The following is a 26,855-nucleotide window of genomic DNA, read 5'->3' on the forward strand; positions in this document are numbered from 1 at the left end:
CACTCCTGGCTGGTGAACACCCACCGAGCTTGTGTGCTGAGCACTTCACACCCGTGGTCTGTGGTCTTCACCAGAACCCTTAATGTGGTGAGGATCCTCATTTGACAAATGGGGAAACTGAGGCTCACAGAGCTCTCGTCATTTGCCGGAGCCTGGCTGGTCCCAAGCCAGTGCTGTCCCTGAGGGGGCCCTGCCCCCACTGGACTCTGGGGATCCTGGGATCTCAGGGTGTAGGGAGGGGCTGGGCAGGCAGGCGGTCGGGGGCCGTGAGAGCCCGACAGAGGCCAGGGGGGCGTGACAAACCTTCGTCTTGGTGTGGGAGTCAGCGCGGTGAGGGAGACGGTCGGCACGTCCAGGGCAAAGCGGACAGTGCGGGCGAGCCATGGAGGAGGGATAGGTGGTCGTGTGTCAAACTCTTTGTGCTGTTCTCCTGGCAGAGTGGGAAACGCGGGCAGAGAGTGGGCATCAGGAGGAGCCCACAGCTCCCTGCACGACGCGGCCCAGAGGTGATACCCGTTGTTGTTGGGGTTTTGAAGGATATTCTCTTTTTAATTATTATTGTTTTTTAATGTTTATTTATTTTGAGGAGAGACAGAGAGACTGCCAGCGGGACAGGGGCAGAGAGAGAGAGAGACAGGAGGGGATCCGAAGTGGGTCTGTTGCTGACAGCAGAGAGCCCGAAGCTGGATCTTGAACCATGAGATCGAGACCTGAGCGGAACTCGGATGCTTAACGGACGGTGCCACCCAGGTGCCCCCAGAGACCATACTCTGTACATCAGTGCAGCCGGAAGTACGAGTCTCTAAGGCAGGGCCACGGGTCTGTGCTTCTGGCCCTGCCTGTTTCGACCAAGCCTCTGGATGGGGCCATCGGAGGCTTAGCGGATGTGCCGATGGTGACGCCTCGTGAAAGCATGGCCTTTCCGGGAACGTCAGCAGACGGAACAGGGGACTGAAACTGACAGAATGGAGTTGAGGAGGGTAAACCAGAATATCCTGCCCTTGGGTGCAAAAGGTCAATTGCACACACGGACAAGTTACTGTCAAGGCTTCTCTTTATCCCCAGTTATCTTTAGAAGGTGCATCTCTGGAGGCTGAGATCTTCCTGGTCCCGAGCACAGAAGATCCTCTATGAACATTCCATGGTCAGTGGCAGTGGCGGGGGGGGGGGATACCTTGCACCATTGGGCTCCCAGCCCCGGGAGAGTCCTTCAGAGGAGGGGGCCAGCGCCTACCCCAGCAACGCCCGTGAGACTCCCCTGCTACTGGAAACAGCTGGCGCGGGCCTCGTGCACATGAAAGCCCCCAGTCCCACCCAGGAAGTCATTCTAGCTGTGTGGACACACCAGACAGGGCCATGGCCAAGTGAACAGAGGCTTTGGGGCGTGGCCGCGGGGATAATTCCCTTCCTGTGGGAAGGGACAGAAGGCAGCCACTTTTGCTTGTAATTAACTATGAACATCGGCTGGGCAGACTGGTCAAGGAGGGACTCGGGAAGCAAGGAGGCCTGGCACACAGCAGGCGCACAATAAATAGTTGATGATTCATGCAGTGCCAGCTGTCTTTAGAGCTCCAGGCCTTTTCAGCTACGGGGGCTCAGTTTGCCCAGCTGTAAAGTGGGCCTAAGTGTCGGCTGGATGGTGGCACAGGGTGCACACTCAGCCCACGGAACCCCCCCCCCCGCCCTGCCAGCAAGCACTCCCTCTATTCCTCCGAGACATGTCCATGCTGCCTTAGCTGTTTTGCCTCCAGGGACAGGGAACTCACCACCTCGAGTCTGAAACGCAGCAGACACTGGTCCTGACTTCAAAGAATTCACAGACTTTTTGGGGAAGTGCCCGGGTCCCAGGCTCTGCGGGACCTCTGGACGCCGGGAGGCTGACTCCCCTGGTCCTGTTAGGGGGTGCTCCCAGCAGAAGGGCCAGTCTTCCATAGACAGACCCTGAAGGAGCAGACCCACCTCAGGCCCTGCCCCGAGGCCTGGCTCACTGGTCAGCGGGGATGAGCAGGCTTCTGTGTCCGGGCTAGCGCTAGTGCTTGCGAATGCTGGGACCCCCTGGTGGGACGCTCCCAAACCTTGCCCTACCCCGCCTTCGCTTGCTGCTCCCTCAGGAGAGAGGGGACTCTTGGGGCCCCCTCCCTGCAGTGGTGACTCTGTAAGTGTGTGTTTCAAGGGCAGCAGTCAGGGGCTGACTCCTGCCCTCCCTGGACCTGGGGGGCAGAGCCCAAGGGGGGCAGAGCCCCAAAGAGAGGCTGTGCTCACCCCACAGGGGAGGTGGTAGAGGGTAGGCGGTCAGTGCAGGGGCCTCCTTAACCCTCAGCCCGGGCAGGGGGGCTTCCTCCTCAGGGAACAGCTAGCCCTTCCTGTAAGACAGGTTGGAGGGGCAGGGACCAGAAGCCCTTTGTTGTCTGCAAAGACCAAAAATGATCTGCCTACTGGGTTTCCAGGCCCCCTTTCTGGCCTTTCCCAAAGCTGCTGATAGATTTGTTTCCCCGTGCGGGGGGCGGGGACCCCCGAGAAATCCTTTCCTCACTCGCTGTGACCGCTACAGGGAAAGTCCGTCGCCGGCTGGCCAAGCAGCCTGGGTGGACCCCAGAAAGATGGCCTGGAGTCACCTGGGTCCTCGTCGCTCCGACAGCCGTGAGTGCGTGGAGCGGTAATCAGCTCTTACAGGAAAGGGTCAGATCTGTCATTTTTCTCTGGAATCTCTAAGTGGGACTCTGGCTGGCTGACCCTCCCCCAGGCCAGAGAAAGTCCGGATCCTCATCCCGGGGCCGGACTAGGATAGGTTTGAGGATCAGGAGCGGGAAAATGGCCATGCTTCCACTCACGAATCCCACTTCTGGGAACTTATCCCAGGGAAACAATCAAACAGGAAAGCGACGCTGTGCGGGAACATGGCCCACACGGGGTTATTTGTAATGGCACAGCCCCGGAAATAACCCTCGTGTCCAGCAGCCGGGGAGCGGCCAAGTGCCTCAGCTGGTTAAATATCACGCGGTTATGAAATAGGGCGAACAGGGCTGGGGGAGGGGGTCTTGGACACCCTGGATTCCTGAAGCCCCCTCCCCGACCCCGCACTCCTTAAACAGACCTATGCCGACGCTGGGATTCACCCAGAGGCAGTGGATCAGAATCTCCAGGAAAAGGAATCTAGCTGACAAACGTCCCATAAGATTCTTATCGCCAGGCAGGTGTGAGAACCCCTGCCCGTGGCTAAAGTTGCTGTGAAGTATTTGTTTAGACCTTGTTAACTCCTCCTTGTTGTTGCATGTGTGAAGTGGGCTTAGCTCCGGGGCGAAGCCCTGGCCCTGAGTGGGGTCGGGATCCCCCACAGCTGTCACCACTTACACAGCCTGTGTCCCCTCTGCCCCCGCCCTCCTCCATGCCTCTCCTGGCGCCCAGTCTCCCTTTCTCCCAGTCCCGTGACTGTCAAGGAATTTAAATCTGAGCCCTCCCCCGAGCCACGGGCTTGTTTGAGGACATCGAATGCCCCAGAGCTGTGGCGATGTTTCTGCGGATGTCTCCACCGCCCTCCCCCTGCACCAGGAGGGGCGGGGCTCTGAAATTCCCATGTGCCGCCCCTCCCTGGCTCCCTACATGCCTTCCTCGGAGGGTGCACCTGCCATGTGAGGGACCCACTAAAGACCCCCCGAAATCCATACTTGAACCTCAGCTTCTGTTGGTTGAAGGGGCGTGAGGGTTCCTGGGAGGGCAGGAGGAGAAAGCTGCCCGGACAGTGCTTTGTGAACTGGACAGTCTGGGCATGTGGGGGCAGGGCAGGGGCCTCGAGCAGGAGAGGTGGGTGAGGCCAGGAGGAGAGTGAGGTCTGGGGGCTTCCATTCGGGAGCACTCCAGCTGCTCCCCACCTCCTGGCGTGTTTCATGCGCCACTGCCCAGAGGTAGGTTTTTATGATCATTTCGATAAATTATATGTATATTGTACACAAAACAATGCATGCACTTAGGAAAAAAATAAATCAAATATCATTAGAACGTTCAGGAGGGACACCAGGGTGGCTCAGTCAGTTGAGCATCCTACTCTTCATTTTGACTCAGATGGTGATCTCATGGTTGGTGAGTTCAAGCCCGGGCTCCGGCTCTGCGCTGACAGCTGGGAGCCTGCCTGGGATTCTGTCTCTCTCTCTGCCCCTCCCCCACTCACTCTGTTTCTCTCTCAAAAGTAAATAAATAGACTTAAAAAGAAGGAGAATAGACCATCTCAGAAGGAGACGTAATGGCTCCCAGCCCTCCCTCTCTTTCCTTTCTCCCAGGAACAACCAGTTTCCACGTGTACTTGTTCCTTCTGGGTTTGGCCTCCACCTTTCTCAGCAAGATGTTTCCGTTGCTGCCTCTTGATTTTTTTCAATTGGAAACATTTCTGTTGCCTTCCGGTCAGGACAAATGAGGCTTAGCTCTCTGCAGCCAGCCCCTCCCCCTCCCCTCCCTTGCATCCCTCGAGGGCTCTATCCGCTTCTTTCTTAACCGCTTGTCAAGGGTTTTATTGGGATTATGTAAATGTTAGTCTCTGAAAGTCACCGTGTGGTCAGTGACAGCCCCTTTTCTTAGAGTTTTGTTTGCTGGTGCCCTGGAGTTAGAGCATTAGGAAAACAAAAAAACAAACAAACAAAAAAGCAAATAAAACCCCCCAAAACCAAAACCAAAAAAAACCCCACAAAACTTGCAAGGTATTTAAATATGTCTTCTTAACTTTTCCAGCTCCTTCATCCTGTTCTTAAAGACACTGGTGGCAAATATGCTCAGGCATTTGGATGTCTTAAATAGCCTTTGCCCTGGACCCTTCCAGGCTGAGTCCTCCTTTCTTAGCTCCAGGGCCTCTGGTAACTCGGGCCTGAACCCAGCCAGCCTTGGGAAGGACCCTCCCTCCTGGGGAAGACTTCCTGTCCCAGCGTCTGTTCTCAGGGCCTAGGAAAGCATGTGCTGCAAAAACTTCAGAAGGTGCACACCAATTACTTTTTTTTTTTTTTTGCAACCTTGCATTTCTGAAAAAGTTTATATTCCAGTCTCATACTTGGCTGATTTCTCTCTGTAGGCATTGAATCCAGGCAGGAAATCCTTTTCCCGTGGAGTTTTAAGGTGACTGATTACTCCATGACCTTCTAGCTTTCAGCATTACTGATGAGAAGTCCAATGCCAGGGTTTTTAAAATATTTCATTAGTTTAAAAACACATGCCCAGAGTTTCAAAAATCAAGTAAAATGATAAGGTTTGAAAGAAGAAAAACAACAAAATAGCCTAGTCTCCTGCCTCATATCTCCACCCCAGATTTGTGCTTTCCAGATGCAACTAGATTCTTCTGTGACTCATCCCTAAATTTGCAAATGCCACACACTGCTCTTCAATGGCTCTCCGGTATCCCTGTTATTGCTGCCTTTCTCTTAGGGACCAGGAAGGTTGAGTCCACGTGTGCACCTGACATCCCCTTCTCTGTCCTTCTAGTTTGGTTATATCAAAGGTTTTGGTTAATCTATATTGCTCATGTAATATACTATGTATATAAACATTACAGCCAATGGAGTTACCATACATCCTATGACTGTGTTTCCTTCCTTGTAGGACTTCTGGGTTTCCCTGGGGATTAATGATTGCCTCCTTGTTCAACTTGCTTGGTTTTCTTTGTGCTTATCACAGAGAGTACACCACCACACTCTGACAGAGCTCTAATGTTCCTTGTAAGACAGCGAAGCCCTTGGGGCATCCATGAGCTGAGTCCCCTTGCTTGGCCAGCTCCTCCTGGGGTTCCCGCTCTCTGTTCCAATCTGCATTGTTTGCTCCTGGCTCCCAAGCCCCCACCTCTTCCCCTGCACCATCACTTTGGGATTCCCTGTTTCCTAACTTCATGTCAATGTGTCTTCTGATTTCTTGGTTTCATCCCTAATTTTAAAGAAAGGTTGTCTGGGAAGCTCTTTCTTTCTTTCTTTTTCTTTCTTTCTTTCTTTCTTTCTTTCTTTCTTTCTTTCTTTCTTTCTTTCTTTCCTTCTTTCCTTCTTTCTCTTCTTCTTCTTCTTCTCCTTCTCCTTCTCCTCCTCCTCCTCCTCTTCCTCCTTCTTCTCCTTCTCCTTTTCCTTTCTTCTTCATCTGAAAATGTCATACCCCAATCCTCACACTTTATGGTTTCAGGACTGAAGTATTTTCCTTCGGAACATTGAGACTTTGCTCTGTGGTCTTCTAGCTTCTGGAGTTGCCTTGAGAATGTCAATGTTATTATGATTCCTGATCTTTTGTATGTGGCCTCCTCTCTCTGTCTCTTTCTGGATGCTTTTAGGATCTCCTCAATCTTGGTGTCCTGAAACTTTACAATCATGTGCCCAGTACTGTCTTTTTTTTAAATTCTCTTCTGGCCTTTGTGTCCAGCAGTCCCACGTCATTGTTTGGTATTATGTCTTCAATGCTTTCCTTCCCTCCATTCTATCCCATTACATAGAGGGCAAAAAGTATGGATTGTTAAGTGAACACGACAAAGATGGCAGAATCCCTAGCCCCCTTCTCTACTGGAGGTGGAGGCAGCACATTTGAGGGTTATGTGGGGCAATTTGGATAATCTCAGAGAAATATCTCTAGATTCAGACACTTGGGGAGGGCTATGCCCCCAAGAAATGGGGGCTCTCTCCTTCTGGCGCAGACTGACGCCAATGAGCAAGACCTTGATCCAACCCAGTTCTCCACAGCCCTGCCCTCTAGGCTCGCCTCCCCAGGTATTCTGACTGGATTGGTGTGAGCTGGGGTCTGAGCACCTGCGGTTTGCCAGCTTCTAAGTAACTTAACAAGTGTCCAGGACTGAAAACCACTGGGCTACCCACTGGCCTTGTTTATAGAGTCTGACCACCTGCCTCATTATGGCCCTGACTTCTTGCAGGAGCTCTGAAGGCTCAGGATGCAGAGGTGATGATTCCTCGTTGTAGGGACATGTCATGGGGTTGGGTCTTAGCCAGGCAGAGTCCCTTCTTTTTTCATTTTATTTATTTTATTTTTTTACTGTTTATTTAGTTTTGAGAGACAGATGGACAGACAGACAGAGCGCCAGCGGGGAAAAGGCAGAGAGAGAGGGAGACACAGAATCCGAAGCAGGCTCCAGGCTCTGAGCTGTCAGCACAGAGCCTGATGCAGGCCTTGAACCCACGAGCTTGAGATCATGATCTGAGCTGAAGTTGGACGCTTAACCGACTGAGCCCCCCAGGCTCCCCTGAGCTGAGCCTCTTCTGGAGAGAGGGGGCATCGCTTCTGCTAGCTTTTCAGAGTCTTGAGATGCCCATCCTGTCTTGACTCTGGGATATTGCCTTTCCCCAGTAAAGCAGCAGCATCCCGCCTACCTCACTGTGTGGCTTAGGGTTTTAGCCAAACTTTTCTTGTGCATTTGAAATGATTCCATCCCCCAAGTGAGATCCAGAGATTCAGAGAGGGCTGGGACTTGCCCAGAGCTATCCACTCTGAGATACAGACTCTAAGTCCAGGCTTCTCTACGTAACCCAACTTTCTTCACCATCATCCATTCATTCAACAAACACTGAGCTCCCAGGCTCTTTGCCAAGAGGGCCCTGAGAATATCTGCCATCCAGATGGTGGACCCAATGGTTGTTAGACTTACTCATGTCACGTCTTCTTGACAGTGGGCTCAACTGGGGGTGGGGGGTAGGGGGCAGGGGAATGGTTATTATTGCTGGTATTGTATCAGACGGGAAGGAGGGGCAAGCTGGAGGGGGCTGGGAGGTCCAGCCTGCAGAGGCAGAAGCCACATTAACAATTAAGGCCCTGACTTTCATTCCACATGCGGCACATGAAATATTCAGGCACCAGAGGACATTGGTCCCTGATCTCTATAAGTGAGGACCATTGTTGTTTGTAGGCCCCGGGCAAAGGCAGCACCCAAGGCCTGGCCTGCAGGGCAGTAGGGGGGTGCGGGGGCTGGGCAGATGGGGCAGCTGCAGACACCCAGAGAACATCGCTGGGGCCCTGCCCTGAGGGTCCCAGAGAAGAGAGCGGTTTGTTCACAATTAATGTCCACTTGGGGGAGGCAGACAGAACCTTCCGTTATAGGTGGGGCCTCCAGCCTTCCCAGAACAGGGGTGACGGTCACACGGATAGGCAGCCGGGCTCAAAGACCAAGCGAGCGTCTGGGGCCTGAAACTTATCACCTGCAGTAAACCCTGTAATTATCCTACAATGTTGCATTGTACCTGTGCACGTGTGTGAAAGCATCAGTTTGATACATATAAACATTTCAAAGGAGTCACAAGTGTGTCAACCTGCTATATTGTTTCCTCTTCTATTTTTTTCTCCTAATATATGGGGCACCCAGAGTATGAAATTTGGCCTGGGTTTCTCTTGTGCTCTGAGAGCTGGAGGGAGACCAAGAAAGGAGGTATGGAAAGTGCACGAAGCTTCACCCACTGGAGTGACAACATTCTATACCCCGCTGGCTGGATTGTGAGTTAGCTCCACTTCTTTGAACTTTGAACTTTTTTTTTTTTTTTTTTGTAGTGACAGAGACAGAGTGCAAGCAGGGGAAGGACAGACAGAGAGGGAGACACAAAATGTGAAGCAGGCTCCAGGCTCTGAGCTGTCAGCACAGAGCCCACCGCGGGGCTCGAACCTACAAACCGTGAGATCATGACCTGAGCCGAAGTCGGACGCTCCACTGACTGAGCCCCCCAGGCGCCCCCAGCACCACTTCTTTGGAAAGCAGGGCAGCATCACCTAGCCAAGCTGAAGCTGGGTATGCCATATGACCTAGCCATGTGGGGTCTCGGTGTAGACCCTAACGGAGTTCATGCTCACATGCATCAGGACACATGTGCAAGAATGTCTATGGAAGCATTGCGGGTTCTAGCAAACAACGAGAAACCAATGTCCTTCGAAGGAAGAGTAAAAGTGATAGTATATTCATGCACTGAATATTGGACGGAAGAGATTCTGAGCATGGGGTGATTTTGCCCCCAGGAGCCGTTTGGCAAGGTCTGGGGGGTACTCTGGGCTTTCACAACTAGCGGTGGGGGTGCTACTTTCACACAAGGGTAGAGGCCAGGGAAGCTGGTAACCATCCTGTGATGTACACCACAGGCCTTCTCTGCCACCACAACAAAGACATCCAGTCCAAGGAGCCAACTTTGCCGCGGTTGAGAAAGCCTACTACACAGCCATGCGAGTGTGCGATGGCTGCTTGGGTCAAGGAAATAATGAGGGAGGATCATATGCAGCCGGTTAACCTGTGAAGCACGACATGGTTTTGAGAAGGTCCAAGCGCGAGAAAATTTGGCAGTGTGTTGTAAGGGGAGGCATGGTATGCTGAAGGCACAGGAACAATGGATACGACATCCAGAATCGTGGGCTCTGGCAGGCAGCAGCTTGTGACCAAGAGGGGCCCCAGGGGTCTTCACAAGTGGCCGGGGGTGAGGGGCGCCCGGGGTGGCTCTGTCGGTGAAGCGTCTGACTCTTGGTTTGGGCTCAGGTCATGATCTCACAGTTAGAGTGTTCGAGCCCCATGTAGGGTTCTGCGCTGACAGGAAGGAGCCTACTTGGGACTCTCTCTCTCTCTTTCTCTTTGCCCTGCTCCCCCCCCACCCCCCGCCAAAATAGATAAATATTTAAAAAGTGGCAGTAACTTTCCAAGCGGGGCAGTGGGCTGCTAGGTGCCTGCTATGTCCCTGTTGTTGTATATAATATATAATATAGTTGTAATAACTATAATATCGTTCTAAAATCTTTTAAAAAAGATTTTACTAAATTTTTAAAATGTTTATTTATTTTTGAGAGAGAGGGAGAGACACAGCATGAGTGGGGAAGGGGTTGAGAGACAGAGAGGGAACATAGAATCTGAAACAGGCTCCAGGCTCTGAGCTGTCAGCACAGAGCCCGATGTGGGGCTCAAACCCATGAACCGTGAGATCATGACCTGAGCTCAAGTTGGACGCTTAACTGACTGAGCCACCTAGACACCCCTTAAGATTTTATTTTTAAGTAATCTCTATACCCAACATGGAACTTGAACTCACAACCCTGAGATCAAGAGTCGCACCAAGCTGAACCAATGAGGTTGAGCCTAAAATAGTTTTCAATAAGAATAATTTTTTAAAATGTTTGTTTATTTTTGAGATAGAGAGAAAGAGAGAGAGGGAGACAGAGGATCCAGAACAAGGTCTGCACTGTCAGCACAGAGCCCGATGCGGGGCTCAAACTCACCAACCGTGAGATCATGACCTGGGCTGAAGTCAGACACTTAAGCAACTGAGCCACCCAAGTGTCCCAAGAATATTGTGTTTTTAACTTTTTTTTTCTAGACGTTTATCTATTTTTGAGAGAGAGAGAGAGAGAGAGAGCACAAGCCAGGAAGGGTCAGAGAGAGAGGGAGACACGGAATCCAAAGCAGGCTCCAGGCTCTGAGCTGTCAGCACAGAGCCCGTCGCGGGGCTCGAACTCACGAGCTGTGAGATAATGACCTGAGTCGAAGTCAGATGCTTAACCAACTGAGCCCCCCAGGCGTCCCAAGAATAATATTTTTAAGTGTGTTGAAGTCAGAGGTAGTTCTGTAAAGAGGTCCCTTGACTCAGTTTCCCTTCTGACTGAGCCCCCCTTCCTGCTTCACTCCTCAGGGCAGTGGTGTGAGGGGATGTCAGCTGCTGAAGGGGGAGAGGGAATTTCAGTGGCTCTAGCCGGGAAGGGAGGGGTGCGGATGCAGACACCTCCAATTGGTCTCTAAAGGGACCTTCCACCCTGGGGACCAATGAGGATTAATCTGCTCTGGTTTTGCAGCTTCCCAGACTCCGCCGACCCTCTCTGATCCCTGCTTCCCTAAATACACCTTCTGTCATGTGCTCTCTATCAAACCAAGTCTGGCCAGGTCTCTCCTGGCTCGCTCCACATCTTCTGTGCCCCCCGTGGCCCTCAGGTGATGTGGCCTTTTGCCCTTTGCCTGGACACCAGGCCCCCTGGGCTTCAGCTCCTCCCATCCCCCCCAGACATCAACGGTTCAAGGCAGCTGTCCCCTGCACCGCTGGCTTCCTGCTCACCGTTGGAACACCGGTCAGCAGCGGTGTGAGTAAACGATGCCACATTCCCCTCCCCCAGCCCTCCCCCAGTGCTCTCCAGAGGCTACCATCCAAGCACTCTGCTCGGTGGGCCCGGCTTCCATGCAGCTTCCTCACCTAGAAAGGTGGGAGTTGAGACACTTGATCACTAAACTCTTGATCACTAAATGGGGTCCTGAGGTTCCCCATTTTCTGTGTGGCTCCCGTCCTCAAAGGAAGCTGGTGGCAGCAGAGGGCCACCCCCGGCATCCTTTGTAGCCTGGTTTGCCAGGGGCAAGCACTGGGTTCCTGGACAGCCCTTGCTTTACTGTACCTCAGTGTTGGGCTCTGAAAAATGGGTGCAAATGTGCTCATCGGAAGGCTGTGCTGGTCCAGGCGATGGGAAGAACGTGCAGGGCGAGGAGGCGAAGCTCACATTTCCAGAGCTTTGCAAGAGTTGTGCTCAGTGCCTGACACTGGTCCTGTGGGGAAGGGCTTGGGTGAGAAAACCGTGGCTCAAAGAAGGGAAAAGAGCGGCCTGAGGTCACCCAGCAGGTCAGCAAGGTAGGCACTGGGACACGGAGCTGGCAGCCTGCAGTGGTCTGTCCACAGGGCAGCTCTGCCCCTGGCTGCCGTCGGAGGCCTGGGGAGTCTCTGTGACTTGTGGACGGCCTGCTGCATGGGAACGTGCCCTGGTGGACGTCACCCTGGCACAGGGCGGGCCCCCCAATGGTAGGACCAGAGCCACGGTGCAAGGGATGTCCAGAGCATCAGGTGCACTCTCCTCTCCAAGAAGGGGCGACTGAGGGGCAGGACGGCAGCAGCCTGCCGGGTCAGGGACCCTCTTGGACTCAGACGATCTTGGGTTTAAATCCCGGCTCATTTGCTTGCTAGCTGTGTGACCTTGGACAAGTGACTTCACCAATGCGAGCCTCAGTTTCCCCTTTTGTAAAATGGGGATGAGGGCTCCCACATAACAGGGCTGCCGTTAGGACTCAATCAGACAATCCCTGTAAAGCCCTAGAAGGGCTGGGACGTGGAAAGTGGTCGCTTTATTAATCATAATTGTGGTCGCTTTTCCATGGGCCCTGATTTCTTAGGCATGGTGGGCTTTCAGCTCTGTGTGGTGATTTCTCTTGTTTCAGGGTCCCCCGGGGTGGGCAGAGAAGAAACCCCGGCCCCGGCCCTGGTCAGCCGCCATCACCACGCTGGCCTGCAGAGGCATTCAGCCACCACACAACCTTGCCCTGGCTGTACTGGAGTCCTGGGGGGTCCACACGCCTCTATACACTGGCCGCGAATTCACATGGTGATCTGAGCTTCGTGGAGACAAGCAAGCCCACAGGCATCGGCATTAAATCCTCGAAGAGCTAATGACACCCCCTATAGAGTGGTAGTGATCTTCCCAGGAAGGCTGGCCGAGAGCCCCAGCTCATCGCGGGGACAGGGCAAGTGGTAGGAGATGGTGAGTATTATTACTGTTGCCTCTGTTGTTAACTATTGGCCCCGGGGAGAGGCCACACATGCCTCTCCCTGCAGCTCACAGAGCCATCCGCACCCCGGTGCCTAGCCTCACCTCCCTCTGACACCCCCCTCTCCCCCTGCTCACCGTCACCTACCTCTGGGGTCCTGGTGTTTGTTCCCTCCACTGGGACTGTCCCAATCCTCCCCTCCCCCCTCCAAAATCTGGCAAACTCCTACTGACTCTTCAAGATTCAACTCAGGGGGCCTGGCTGGTTTATTTCTGTAGAGCACACGACCCTTGATCTCGGGGTCATGAGTTGAAGCCCCACATTGGGAGTAGAGATCACTTAAAAACAAAACAAAAAAGATTCAGCTCAGATGCCACCTCCTCCAGGAAGCCCAGTGCCTCAGGATGCTCCCTTGATGGTGTGTCCTGTTCACCTGGCCTGTGGTACTTACCAGTGTGCATTTCCACGCATTTTGTGCATATATGCGCCTTTGCGTATAAATTCTTACCTAATTAGATGTTTGTGTGTTCAGTGAGTCAAGGTATGAAAGTGGCCTTGGGGAAGTCATTTCCCTTCTGGGGCTTCAAAATGAGGGGCTCCGATTCAATTGGTCATTTGCTGCCGGGTCATGCATTCACTCAACAAACACCACATGGTGTCTGCTCTGGACTCTGTGCTCCCTTCTAATGGGGAGAAAACCTGCTTACCACCAGCCTGCTCTTATGATCATTTCCCGGGTTCACACACCTTGCGTTTTGAACCGGGGAAATGATACGCATTCTGTTACAAGTACTGGTTCTCACCCCATCTGGCTCTCAAAAACATTTGTGCGTGGGGCGCCCAGGAGGCTGGTCGGTTGAGCGTCCAACTCTTTTTTTTTTTTTTTTATTTCTAGAGAGAGAGAGTGAGCAGGGGAGGGTCAGAGAGAGAGGGAGTCACAGACCGAAACAGGCTCCAGGCTCTGAGCTGGCAGTCAGCACAGAGCCCACGCGGGGCTCGAACCCACGAACCGTGAGATCATGACCTAAGCGAAAGTCGGACGCTTAACCGACTAAGCCACCCAGGCGCCCCGAGCGTCCAACTCTTGATTTGGGCTCAGTTTACTATTTCACAGGTTTGTGGGCTCGAGGCCCGCGTCCCTGCTCTGTGCTGACAGTGCAGAGCCTGCTTGGGATTTCTCTCTCTCCCTTTCTCTCTGCCCCTCCCCCTGCTCAGTGGAGCTGTCATTTTCAAAATAGATAAACATTTATAAACAAAACATTTGTGTGGCTTTAGGTAGATGCATGCTGGGAGATTCCAAAGAAAAAAATTGGCAGGTGAGGGCGCATCTTTATTATTTAAAAGACCCACAACTACTTTAACTGGATATTTAGAGAATTACTGTGCCAGAGAGCCATTATTTGGTTTTACTGTTTTCATGAGAAAGCTGAGTTTGTTACGACCATGAAGCTAGACAGCAAGGCACATGACATTTCTGAGACCATGGCTTGGGGTGCAAGGTCTGTTGGACTGTGTTCTAGGGGGCTTGGCACCCCTTGCTGGACCCGGGGGGACACAGGCCCTTAGGGAGGGGGTTCTGGCTTGGCCGATCCCTCTTGCTTCAGGACCCCGTCTGAGCTCAGCCCCCTCAACCTCCAGCCATCCTATTTGGTCGTGCCCAAGCCTGTCCAGCAATGGTGCAGGGAGCAGAGTCTCCCTCGGGCCACCCGGTAGCCTCATCTTTAGCACTTTGTCTTTGCTGTGTTGGGGGGTGTTAGGGATGTCTTCCTGGGTCTTGGCTGGTGGGGACTCTTGGTCCTAGAGTCTGTAGCTGATGCATGCAAACCCCAGCTAGCTGGGGGCTTCCTTTTTCTCTTGGAAAGCTCTGGAGCTTCCTTTTTGTCTTGGAAAAGTTCAGCTGAAGCTGCCAGTCCTGGAGGAGCAGGGGACTGAGATGCAGGCTGCAAGAACTACCTTGGGCCACGCACGAATGGGAAGGGGGTTCATCTCAGTGACTTCCCTACTGAGTCCATGTGTCCTAAGCCCCCTCCCCCCCCAAATCCCAGAAGCCGCTCTCTGTACAGGCTTCTTTTCGGGATGCCTCCAGGGGGCTGATTAATCCGGCTTCCTGGGGTAAGACAGGCTGGCAGCTTTCAGGTGTGAGCTGAAACCGTCTCCAAACTCAGCTGTGCTGCGTTGGGCCCGTGGCGAACAGCATGGCTCACCAGGCCGGAGTTCTGGGAACCCTGAGCTCCTCTAGGGCTTAACCCGCAAATTTATTCCTCACCGCCCCATCCTGAATATCTACCTGGGGAGAGGGGCGGCTGGATGGGGAATAAGGTACTGAATCTGGACCTCTCTAAGCACCTCCCCCATCCCTTCTCCACATATGGGTTAGAGTGAGCCTCTTAAAAGGCAAATCAGGTCATGTTGCTAGGTGCTAACCCCCCCCCCCCCCCCCGCTGATTTCCCAGCTGCCTTAGAATCATGTGTGATCTGGCCCCTCTGACCTCATCCCTCACCCCTTCCTCGGCCCATTCCCGTGCCCACTGGCCTTGCTTGAACAGGCCAGTAACAGGCCAACCCTAGGGCTTTTCTCCTTTCAGCTTAGATGCACCTCCTGAGAGATCCTCCTTGACCACGGCATCTAAAGTAACTGATTACCGCGTTCTGTGACAGCAGCCGGTCTTAATCCCCTGCACAGTGCTTATTACAATCTCATGGTTATCTCGTGTTTATTATCTTCTCTCTCCTCCTCCCCAGAGTGCAACCTCCCCCTGGAGGGCAGTGACCTCTGCTGTCGTGCCCCGCAGAGCCCCCCCGCCCCGCCCCCCAACCACGCCGGGGTGTGTGTGTGTGTGTGTGTGTGTGTGTGTGTGTGTGTAACGGGACCGGTGTAGAGAAGGTGCTGGGATACGCAGTCGTCCAACGAATGGTTGAGCAACTGGAAATGGGGACATCAGCCGCCGCGCGGGCGCGCGCCGCAGGCCTTGGAGGCTCACGGTCGAGTGCGCGGGTTTTATCCGGTCGCGGGTCGTGGGGGAGGGACGCCCCCCTCCGACCGGCTGGCCGCAGGCGCGCCGTAAACACGCTCCGGGGACGCGGGGATAAAGAGGCAGACTCCTGGGCTGGGGGAACAGCCGGGTGCGGAGCGAGGCTGCCGGTGGGGGGCAGGTTCTGTGGCAGGCCCGGCGACCCCCGACCCCGGTTGTTTAGGCCCCACTGGGAGATCTTCCTCGGTCCTCTCCACTGGTCTCCACCTCAGGAATCACCGACTCTGCCCAGCAGCTCAGGGACTAGCGGTCGGGTGGGCGGGGGAGCGGTACTCTGAGCCCGGCTCCCGGCGGGGTGGGGGGCTGGGGGGCAGGTTCCCGGTGCCCTCGCCCCCTCAGGGCAGGGAAGAGGGTCCAGGGCGAGGCGCCGGCCCCGTTGGGGCGCAGACGCAGGAGTCACAGCCCCGGGCTGGAGTGGAGACGCAGCCTCTGCTGGCTCCGGCCAGGGGTGGGGACGGGGGCGGAGGAGTCGGGGGCTCGGAAGGGGACAAAGAGCCGCCCTGCCTCCGGGGAGAGCGACCTCCGAGTCACAGTCCCATTGTTCGTTGTGTCTCCGACTACGCTGGACTCTGGTGCCCCCGGGAGGGAGAAGCGGGGCTGTCCTCCGCCTCGCGGGTGTCTGTTTATTTGGGGCGGGGGAGTGGGGGGGCGGACGCGGACCTGGGAGGGGGCTCGGCGTCCATTTCCGCGCGTCTCCTTTAAGGAAAGCCCTGCCCTACCTTTCCCACCGTTCCCCTCCCCGCAGCCGTACCTGCATTTTAAAAGCGCCCTGTAGCCCAGGGATTGGCCGAGGCCGCGTCCTCCGGGCGCAGAAACTTGAACCGCCGGGAGGGGGAGGTGGTGGAAGCCGGGAGGCTGGACTGTACCATCTCCTCGGCTTCCCCCGCGTGCGCCCCGCCCCTCCCACACACCCCCGGAGCGGCCCAATCGGGTGGGCGGGAGGGCGGGACCGCGGCTCGAATGCGCCTCTGGCAGGGCGCCGGGCGGGCGGGCGCACGGCGCGGGGGGACGTCGGGGGCCGGGCGCGCCTCTGCCCGTCCCCTCGCTCCCCGCGGAGGCGGAGCCGGCGGGGGCGCCCCGCCCCCTCCCCGCCCGGAGTGGGCGGGGCGGCCGGGGCTCCGGGAGCTGGGCCGGGGGCGGGCCTCCGCCTGCTTCGCCCGAACCCGGAGAGCGCCCGGCACGGCGGCCGCCGACGCAGCAGCGGCCCCAGCTCGCCGAGCCCCGAGCCCCGCGGTTCCCGGGCGGCCCCGGGCGGACGCTGCGTGAGGGCTCGCGGGGTGGCGCGGGGCGGCCCGCACGCGCCCCCGGCCGCCCCCTGCCCGTGAGCCGACCGGCCCCGCGCAGCCCCGGCGCGGGGCGCGCCGGCCGCGCGAGGGCGCGGGCGATGCCGCGGTGACGGCCCCGCCATGGCGAAGCCCCCGGCGGCGGCGGCGGCGGCGGCGGCGTCGGAGGAGCTGAGCCAGGTGCCGGACGAGGAGCTGCTGCGCTGGAGCAAGGAGGAGCTGGCGCGGCGGCTGCGGCGCGCGGAGGGCGAGAAGGTGGGCCTCATGCTGGAGCACGGCGGCCTGATGCGCGACGTGAACCGGCGGCTGCAGCAGCACCTGCTGGAGATCCGCGGCCTCAAGGACGTGAACCAGCGGCTGCAGGACGACAACCAGGAGCTCCGCGAGCTCTGCTGCTTCCTCGACGACGACCGGCAGAAGGGGCGCAAGCTGGCGCGCGAGTGGCAGCGCTTCGGGCGCCACGCGGCCGGCGCCGTGTGGCACGAGGTGGCCCGCTCGCAGCAGAAACTGCGCGAGCTCGAGGCGCGCCAGGAGGCCCTGCTGCGTGAGAACCTGGAGCTCAAGGAGCTGGTGCTGATGCTGGACGAGGAGCGCGCGGCGCTGGCGGGCGGCGCGGGCGGCGCGGGCGGCGGCGGCGGTGGCGGCGGCGGCGGCGCGGGCTCCCGCAGCTCCATCGACAGCCAGGCCAGCCTGAGCGGGCCGCTGGCGGGCGGCGCGGCGGGCACGGGGGCCCGCGACGTGGGCGACGGCAGCAGCACGTCCAGCGCGGGCAGCGGGGGCAGCCCGGACCACCACCACCACGCCCCGCCCCCGCTGCTGCCCCCCGGGCCGCACAAGGCCCCCGACTGCAAGGCAGTGGCCACGCGCAGGTCCCTGGACGACCTCTCCGCGCCGCCGCACCACCGAAGCATCCCCAACGGCTTGCACGGTAAGCACCGCGCGCGTCGGGGAGCGCGGGTCTCGGGCCCACGGCCCCTGCCCCCCAGGGGCGGCCGCCACTCCAGACCCCTCCTCCGGCTGGTGTCCAGCCTCTGGGCCCGGGGATCCCGCGCCCACCCACAGTGGGGCTTCGGGTAATACTGTTTTTCTGGTCAAGCGATGGAGGCGTGGCCCTGCCCAGCTCCGAACCCGCAGCCGGGCCGGGGCCCCGGTGGACCCCAGAAAAGTTTCCGTCCCGCGGAATGATCAGTATTGGTGTTTGGCACTGCAAGGCTGGCTAGGGACGCCTCGTCCCAGCCTGGAAATCCTTGTCCAGGAGCGGGAAGTTTCTGGGAGGGCGGGGGGAGAAAAAGACTTGTCCGGTACAGGTGAATGTCCCGTCGCATTTGGAGGAGCCGGGACCCCCCAGACCGGGGGAGCATGCACGTGTGTGCCGGGCGGGAATTCCAGCTGGGCTCTCGGTGCTGCCTTCTGGCTGAGAGGGAGCACGGACAGTGCTCGCAGGCAGCTGGGCCAGAGGTCCCGGGGTTGAGACCCGTTCTGGTGTGTTCTCAGTCTTGAACTCAGGGAGGAGGGACCTTTTTGAACCTGGACTCTAAAGCTTTCCAGAGGGATATGTGCTTGGAATGGATCCTGGCTTTTTCTCCTCTGCCTGCCTCCATTTTTTTATCTGTAGAACGGAGCTTTTCCCTGCCTTGTGGATCGGAGGTGGAGATACCCGCCCCCCCACCCCCCCGCAAGGGATTTGTAAACCGTGGGTGCCTTACAGGAAGTGCAGTGGTGGTAGGTGGCCTGGGTGTGGGTGGAGGACCTTTGGCCTCAGGAAAGCTCAGCTACTGGCTTCCACGGTGGCCCTGTGACTGTCGGGCCCCCAGCACCAGCAACCGCTTCTGTGGCTTCTGTTCGAAATGCTCTGATCGGTGGCTCTCCCTATCTCCCTGTTCATCCACATTTTTGGTGGCTTGGCTCCCAGTTGTGGTGGCAATCGCTGCTGCCTGAACTATTTGCCTGAAGGTGGAGATTAAACAGCCCTTTCTGGTTCTCTTTAAAGGCTTTCCTAGTTCAGAGAAAATGTGTCTAGGCTTCAAATGCCTGTTCTTCCCCCAGAGTGACGCCTGAGCAGAGGAGGGGCGCTCTCTCTCTGGTTTGGTGGTGGCCAAGTGGCCTCTGGGGGGTGTAGGGGTGGGCACTGGCCGCCTGGAGGTGGGGAGAGCTATCACAGCACAATTTTTCCTTTATTTACCTTCGGTGCTTGTGAGTTCAGAGCAGGACTGGGTTGAGAGGGATATTTTGTTACTGATTAGCAATCTACCACTACAACTCGGGTTTCCCTTTGTAACTCTGTACCCACCCCCACTTCCCACCCCAGCCTGCTGCTTAAGGCCAGTGGGTGGTGTAACTTGTTGTGGTTTCTTGGGTCTAGAGAGTCAGGACTCCCAGCCTCGGGCTTTGGGGGCCTTGGCGGGGGGGGAGGGCAGATTTCTGGGCCTTAGTTTCTCCCGAGTTCAAGGAGGGATCACTGCAGCCCCGTGGCTGGGAAATGAAACGTTCCTGGCTTTCAGCTGCGACATCCAATGACACTTGGGGAGAGTGGCTCTTGGCACTGAAGTGTGGGTGCTGAGACAGGTTGGTGTTTAGTTTTGTCTATTGAAGTCTTGCATGGCCTTGAGATAAATTCTCCCAACCAGGTGACTAGGATGCCTGGAAACAAGGAAAGGCCCTTCTCTTAAAAAATACTTTTCTGGGGGTGCCTGGGTGGCTCAGTCAGTGAAGCGTCCGACTCTTGATTCTGGCTCAAGACATGATCTCACGGTTCGGGAGTTCGAGCCCCATGTTGGGCTCTGCGCTGACAGCACGACGGAGCCCGCTGGGGATTCTGTGTCCGTCTCTCTGTGGAGGCTGAGAGAGGTTCTGAGCATTGCCTGGGAAAGCAGTGGGGATTGGAAGTGTCTTAGCAGTAGTTGCCTGGAGGAGGTGGGTGGGGGGGTGTGGTTGCTGGGAGGGGGGTCTTCCAGGGGCAGCAGGGGCTCCTCCCTGGCTCAGGCCGAGTGGGGGCTGGCTTGCATCTCCGGCCTAGTGTCCTTCTTGCCAGGACTCTTAGCAGACATTGTTGGCTCCCTATTCTTGATTCCTGACCCTGGTTTTGCTCTTGTCTGACATTCTGGGAAGTGTCACTTCCTTATCGGTGACCACGGAGCAGATGGTTGATAACCCTGCTACCCGGAGGGGTCAGACTGTCTTCATTCGAATCTGCCTCCTCCTGGGCTCAGGGACCGTCTCCTTAACTTCTCTGAGCCCCTCTCTGCTTTCCTGCAAAGCGGGCCCAAACCCAGAGCGTCCCCTTTATCCACCGAGGTCGAGGGTGGTCAGGATCCGCACACGGGAAGTCTGTGTACCTCTCAGATCCTTGTCCTGCGTTTTCCTTCCTAGGCTTCTCATGAAAAAACAAGAGGGACCCCTTTGCAAATCTGCCAGGCAGACTTTGGTGTTCTTTTCACAACTCTGCTGTTTAGACAGCTCGCCTGGATGTTTGAGCCCACAACACCTGTCCAGGAGATGGGGGACTGTGGCCCTGGAGTCACCTTGAAGTGGCGGGGTACCTGCAGCCTTGTGGGGGGTGGGGGGTGGGGGGGTGCTGAGGAAGGCCGCCCGGGCCCACCTGATTCCAGGCTGTCCTTGGCAGGTGGGGCTGGCAGCTGAGAACGCATATGCAAATAGGCCTTTTCCCGAGGTCGCGTTGACCGAGGTCTGGGCTGTGCTGACTGCAGTCTGGACTAGAGTCCTGTTCACTGTACTCATGGGGGGCAGATGAGGCCGGTGAACCCCAAACTCAAGAGAGTCAGGTTTGCTCCCCCAACGAATGATTTTTAAAATGCATTTTTTTTGATGTTATCATTTTTATTTTTTATTTTTTATTTTTTTTACAAATAGTTTATTGTCAAATTGGTTTCCACATAACACTCAGTGCTCATCCCCAAAGTGCCCTCCTCCATGCCCATCCCCCCCTCCCCCCCACATCCATCAGTCCTCAGTTTTTGTCAGCATTCAAGAGTCTCTCATGGTTTGCCTCTCTCCCTTTCCCCCACCATTTCCGCCCTTCTTCTCCCCCTTGGTCCTCCGTCAAGTTCCTCCTAATCCTCCTATACGTGCAAACATATGATATTTGTCCTTCTCTGCCTGACTTATTTCGCTCAGCATAACACCCTCAAGGTCCATCCATGTTGCTACACATGGCCAGATTTCATTGTTTCTCATTGCCATGTAGTATTCCATGGTATAGATAAACCACATCTTCTTGATCCATTCATCTGTTGATGGACACTTAGGCTCTTTCCATGTTTTAGCTATTGTGGAGAGTGCTGCTATGAACATTGGGGTACATGTGCTCCTATGCCTCAGCATTTCTGTATCCCTTGGGTAAATTCCTAGCAGTGCTATTGCTGGGTCATAAGGGAGTTCTATTGTTAGTTTCCTGAGGAACCTCCACACTGTTTTCCAGAGGGGCTGTACCAGTTTACATTCCCACCAACAGTGTAGGAGGGTGCCCGTTTCTCCACATCCTCGCCAGCATCTAGAGTTCTCTGATTTGGTCATTTTAGCCACTCTGACTGGCGTGAGGTGGTATCTCAGTGTGGTTTTGATTTGTATTTCCCTGATGAGGAGGGATGCTGAGCATCGTTTCATGTGTCTGTTGGCCTTAAAATGCATTTTCTTAAGAAAAAATTTTTTTTAATATTTATTTTCGAGAGAGAGAGAGAGAGCGGGAGCAGGGGAGGGGCAGAGGGAGAGAACGAGACAGAGAATCTGAACCAGGCTACGGGCTCTGAGCTGTCAGCACTGAGCCCGACGAGGGGCTGGAACTCAGGAACGGAATGGCCAGAACTTGACCTAGGCTGAAGTCGGAAGCTTAACCGGCTGAGCCACCCAGCCTCCCCCAAACAAAAGCATTTTCAGCAGTTTCCCTCCCCCCCCCCCCCCCCCCCCCCCCCCCCCCCCCCCCCCCCCCCCAGTTCCTGTGTCAGCATCTTGCCCACCCGGCACACCCTGGCCCTTTCCACGTTAGCTAACCTAGGGAAGTCGGGGCCTCTGGCAGCCTTTGTATGCGCCGTGTTTACTTTTAGAAGTTGGGATGAAAAATTTGAGCTTCTCAAAATAAGATGGATTTATTCTCCTGCGTGTGTTTTTTTGTTGGTTTCAAGGGAGGATGGAGTGAGGGTGGTCCGGAGCTTGTAAAAAGGCCCTGAATAGGTCTTTCATTAGGGGCAGGATCAGCTTTTCCTAAACCCAGGCAGGCCTGGGAGCAAAGGTCAGCAAAGACAATGGGGCGGGTTAGATAAGCCTTTCCCCCTCCCTCTCCAACCTGACCTTCCTTGGGGTGTTGGGCCCCCAGGGCCAGGCACAAAAGGAAGCCTTGACCCTAAGAGGCTCACAGGCAGGTGACCTGGGGGAGGGCCAGGGCATCCCTAGCCCTTTACAGGTTCCCAGAAAGAGCTTCCCAGTCCTGATTCTGTTATGCTCAGAGCTCCCAAATGGTCCCATATTATAGATGGGGAAACTGAGGCTTGGAGAGGCCCCGTGACTTGCTCTAGGTCCCATGCGACTGCTTGGGAGACCTAGGGTCCATGCTGGGTCTTCTGTGTCAGAGTCTGGGCTTGCCCCTCTGTGTGTGCTGCCCCCTGGGCCGGGTCGTTCTGTCTTTGTCGGCGTAGGAGGCATTCCCGTGGGAGTCCCCGCGCGCTGTGGAAGGCCTCCCAGAGCTCAGTCTCTGGCAGACGGGCCCAGGGCCGGGGGCAGCCCCAGAGGCCAGACCTGTGTAGCAAAGGCGTGACACTGCTTCTGGGAAAGCTAGACCTGGTGCCTCATTCCTGCTCCCCTGGGTTCCCGTGGGAGACGGCGTGGCTCGTGGAGATCCCTAAAATGGGGGGCGTGGGCGCGGCGCGGGCTTCCATTGGTGGGGAGTCCTTCCTCGCTTCTTGTGTTTTCGTTCCCTCGCTTCTCTCCCAGGCTGGCTTCCCTCTGCCGTGGTGACCCCACCAGACCCCTCGCCTCCGAGCCCCTGGCACACAACTTCGCTTATAACATCGTCCCCAGCGCAGCATGATGAGTGAGCAAATCCTCTGCTGCTCGTAATCTGTGTTTTCCGCCCCTGGGGATTTTCCACCCCATGACTGTCACTGTCATCAGCACAGAGAATTGGAAGCCTGGGACCTTAGGCGAGTTCCGGAACCTTTGGGGGCCTCTGTTTTCTCATCTGCAAAGTGGGAGGCTGCTACCAGCCTTTGGGTTGCGGGAAGCGGGGGCGGGGGGCAAAGTGAGGTGTGTGACTGTGGCCACACGCTAGTCATCCTCCTCCCGGCTGGCTGGAGCATTCAGTGCTGGGTGGGGCTCCTGCTCCGGGCCGAGAGCCCTGGCTGAAGCCTCACCTTGCCGCCTGCTCTGCGAGTGTGGCCCTCCCTGAACCCACCCAGCTCAGTGTGGCACTCACCTGCCTCAGTTTCCTCCCCTGTCCTGAGGATGGTGACACCCTGGTCCTAGAGCTGGGCCTCCAAGGATAGGTTCGGTGGCCTTCCGCCGTCCCCCGGGCCCCTGCAGGTTTGCCTGCTCGGGGTGGGGACGGGGGACCCCTGCCGCAAGCTTGGAGGGCAGCCTTGCACCTGCCTCGTGTCAGAGCCAAACGAGCCCTTGCCTAGCTGGACGGAAGGGAGACAGCATTTCAGCAGGAATAAGGCAGAGTGAGGTCCACAGGTGGGTCTGACCACAGGTGCCGAGAGCCCGGGAGGAGCTGGGGTAACACTGGGCCTGGACGCCTCCTCCTCTGAACAGAAAAAACTGGAATGTGGAGCTCAGGGAAGAAAAGCCTTGGGGCCAAGGTGCTGGTGCTGTGAGGCAGGGAGCGCTGTCAGCCCGGGGACTGGGTGCTGTGCCCAGCCCCTGGGGATGGAGCCCCAGAGTTGCAGCCACCCAGCCTTCGGCGGCCATGGAGAAGAGGATCACGAGGTCCGGGAGGACCCTGTTGCCCCTGGGGGTGGGTGGCTCCCCAGCGGGGGAGGAGTGCGGGCAGCAGCCTGGACGGGTAAGGGAATTCCTGACCTCGTGCAGCGCGAGAGCCCAGACAGCTCTGGGGGTGTGATTGTGTGAGCAGAGAACAGGGAGTAGAGAAGAGTTGGGAGGTGGAAGGGCGGGGCCGTGTTGTTGAGAGAGTTTGCCCTTCAAGCAGGAAGGGTGACGTGGGCACACGTTTATTGAGCGGTTACCCTGAGTTATGGGTGACACGCACACAGTGATTCATGTGGGCTGGCTTGGGGCGTGGCGATTCAGGAGCACTAATCCGGTGGCTGTCATGGCCGGGCCGGGGACAGCAAGGGAGGAAGCCTGGAGCCTCCAAGGTGGCCGTGATGATCGTGGCCACGGGAGAGACCCTGCAGGTTCTCAGACCCGGCGGGTCTGACCCAAAGCCCTGCCCCCAGCCCCTGTCTTCCTGCTTGTGACTTCTAGGGTCGGGCAGTCCTGGGCTGGCGGGGGCTTCCTCTCTCTTGTCTGCCGCCTCGTTCTGTATCCGCTCACGGAATAGTCACAGCCCACCATCACTCTCTGCCCACGCCTACAACCTGGGTGCCCAGGGGCCGTGTAGGGATGCTGCTGGGACTTCAGAGCTGGGAAGTAGGGAGTTCCATCCCCCTGGAGCAGGGTGAGGAGGGTACCTAGGTGCCATCCCCCAAGGTTTGGTGACAGAACAAAGCTGGTCTGCTAAAGCGTTGGGATGTTCCTTGATCGTGGAAAGTCAGGAATGGCCCCCCTCCTAGTAAGCGCCTAGAGCTTGCTGCTGTCACACATTTCCCTGACGCTGTCCCCTGCCCCCATGGGCTGGCGGGAGCAGGTGGGTGGAAGGTTCTTGGGCAGGTTTGGAGCTGGGTCGCCCAGTGGTGGATGCCTGCTCTTGAATGAGTCACTGTAATGGTCTCCAGCTCTCTAGGAAGCAGGGCAGGAAGCTTAGGACTTTTATTGATTTGCCTGTAAATGTTCTTGGGCTCACCCTGTGTGTGATGTTTGAACAGGGGTGTGGAACACTGTGGCTTCTTTATTTTTTTTATTTATTAAAATATTTAAAACCATTTTTATTAAAAATTTTTAAAATGTTTATTTTTGAGAGAGAGGGGGGTAGAGGGCAGAGAGAGAGGGAGACAGAGGGAGGCACAGAATCCGAAGCAGGCTCCAGGCTCTGAGCTGTTAGCACAGAGCCCAGTGGGGGGCTCAAGCTCACAAACTGGGAGATCATGACCTGAGCCGAAGTCAGATACTTAACTGAGTGAGCCACCCAGGTGCCCCCCACTCCCAAGTTTTTAAATTTTAATATTTATTTTTGGGAGAGAGAGACAGGGTGAGACTTGGGGAGGGGCAGAGAGGGAGATACAGAATTCAAAGCAGGGTCTGGGCTCTGAGCTGTCAGCACAGAACCCGACATGGGGCTCAAACTCACGACCCTATGTATTCTTTAAGCGGGAGCAGGAGAAAGGGAGGGGATGTTGCTACAGAAAGGTTTGTGAGCAGACCACGAACAGATCACTCCGGATCCCTTAGGGAAAGCCCTTCAGAAAAGGCCTGAAGAAAAGCCCAACCCAGGGACTCGGGGAGGGCGGTGGTGGTGCAGTGGGAGGGGCTTCACAGATCCCACCGCCCCAGCACACCCCACCGCCCACCCCGTGCTCCCCGTCACCCTCCACCCCCCTGAACCACATGTGCCCGGGCTCCTTCCTGCTGCCACGCCGGGACTCTCCCCTGCTCTGTTCTGCTTGTGCTAACCTGCTGCACTTTTGGGGCTCAGCTCAGCTCCCGATCTTAGCCGCCCCCTCTGCTGAGCTGTGAGCACCCTGAAGGGGTGGAAAGCCCAGGGTCCTTCTGCGACCGAAAGGGACACGATGAAAAAAACCAATCCCACCAGGGGATTGGGCCACCTGGGCACGTGTGGCCGGGCAGGTTCCAGGGTCCTGTGGGCCAGAGCTCCCGCCCCACCGTCTCCCTCACCCCACCACATGACCCCCTGTGACTTGCCCCCCCCCCCCGCCCGCCTTTTCCTCAGCAAAGCTGGGATCCCAGGGGGTCCCTGCAGGGCTTTTCCTTCCTGCGGGAGCCAGGAGGCTCTGAGCACTGCGCCAGGCATGTTGAGTTCTGCTCAAAAGAGTTTTGGAACCTGCCCCTCTGTGCCAAGGGGGTGAGTCAAGGGCACCAGGGCCCTGGCCACACAGGCTCCGAGATAGACAGATGACGGACCGAGGGCCCCAGCTCCCGCGTGGCTGAGTCCCGGGGTGGGTCCCTTTCCCTTCCAGCTCTCCTGCTAGTGCCTTAGGACTCCGGGCAGTTTGTCAGGGGTTTCCGGCTTTCCCAGGCACAGCATTTCCTCCTGAGATACCATCAGCCGCGGATGCCCTGCGCACTTCACAGCGGTTTTTGTAGGGAGGGGAGGACCCTACAGTAGACGCACACATTCGCTCCGAGCAGCACCCCACCTCGTAACAGAGAAGGGAAGATGTTCATCTTCGAATTCAGGAAATAACAAATGGCAAAGGCCTCTGGCTGACGGGGAAGCCAGGAGGAAAGGGAAACACACCCTCGTCATCAGTGGCCCCGTCAGCTGATGTGCCCCCCACATCTGGGGATTTGGGGGCGCAGCATGCCACCCAGCACCGCTCCATGCACCTGAGAACACGGATAGAGTCAGTGGCTTCGGCCCACTTCCGACCCCACCTTCCTCCCTCCAGGCCCCCATTTCCCCCTTTGTTTTTTCCTTTTTAAAAAAAATTTTGTTAAGGTTTATTTATTTTTGAGAGAGATTGAGAGAGAGACAATGAGAGACAGTACATGAGAAGGGGAGCGGCAGAGAGAGAGGGAGACACAGAATCTGAAGCAGGCTCCAGGCTCTGAGCTGTCAGCACAGATCCCAACATGGGGCTTGAACCCACGAACCATGAGATCATGACCTAAGCTGAAGTCAGACGCTTAACCACTGAGCCACCCGGGTGCCTCCTCATTTTCTCACTTGTAAGATGGGAAGCTTGGGAAGGCTGTGCTGAGGGTCCCGTAGCCCCCAGCCTTCTGAGGCCCCCCTGACTC

At 56.6% G+C, this 26,855-nt stretch overlaps 1 protein-coding gene and 1 long non-coding RNA gene across 5 annotated transcripts in view; one reads left to right on the top strand and one right to left on the bottom strand.

Moving 5' to 3' along the window:
• Positions 1-740: 740 nt before the first annotated feature.
• On the bottom strand, positions 741-12,807 carry LOC120245761. The gene is made up of 3 exons (XR_005531868.1): positions 12,727-12,807; positions 11,356-11,503; positions 741-957 (listed from the first exon to the last, which is right to left on the bottom strand). It is a non-coding gene; the product is annotated as an uncharacterized LOC120245761 (long non-coding RNA).
• A 4,120-nt stretch (positions 12,808-16,927) lies between these two features.
• CCDC85C (coiled-coil domain containing 85C) overlaps positions 16,928-26,855 on the top strand; it is a 75,753-nt gene continuing 65,825 nt past the window's right edge. For all 4 annotated transcript variants that reach the window (XM_039252940.1, XM_039252941.1, XM_039252942.1 and 1 more), the window contains exon 1: positions 16,928-17,736. In XM_039252940.1, the coding sequence (XP_039108871.1) occupies positions 16,932-17,736 (805 nt within the window). In that variant the 5' untranslated portion in view covers positions 16,928-16,931. The remainder of the gene's footprint in view (positions 17,737-26,855) is intronic.

The sequence above is a fragment of the Hyaena hyaena genome, unplaced genomic scaffold (assembly GCF_003009895.1).
Source record: "Hyaena hyaena isolate Hyena2069 unplaced genomic scaffold, ASM300989v1 scaffold_427, whole genome shotgun sequence".
Taxonomy (NCBI): domain Eukaryota; kingdom Metazoa; phylum Chordata; class Mammalia; order Carnivora; family Hyaenidae; genus Hyaena; species Hyaena hyaena.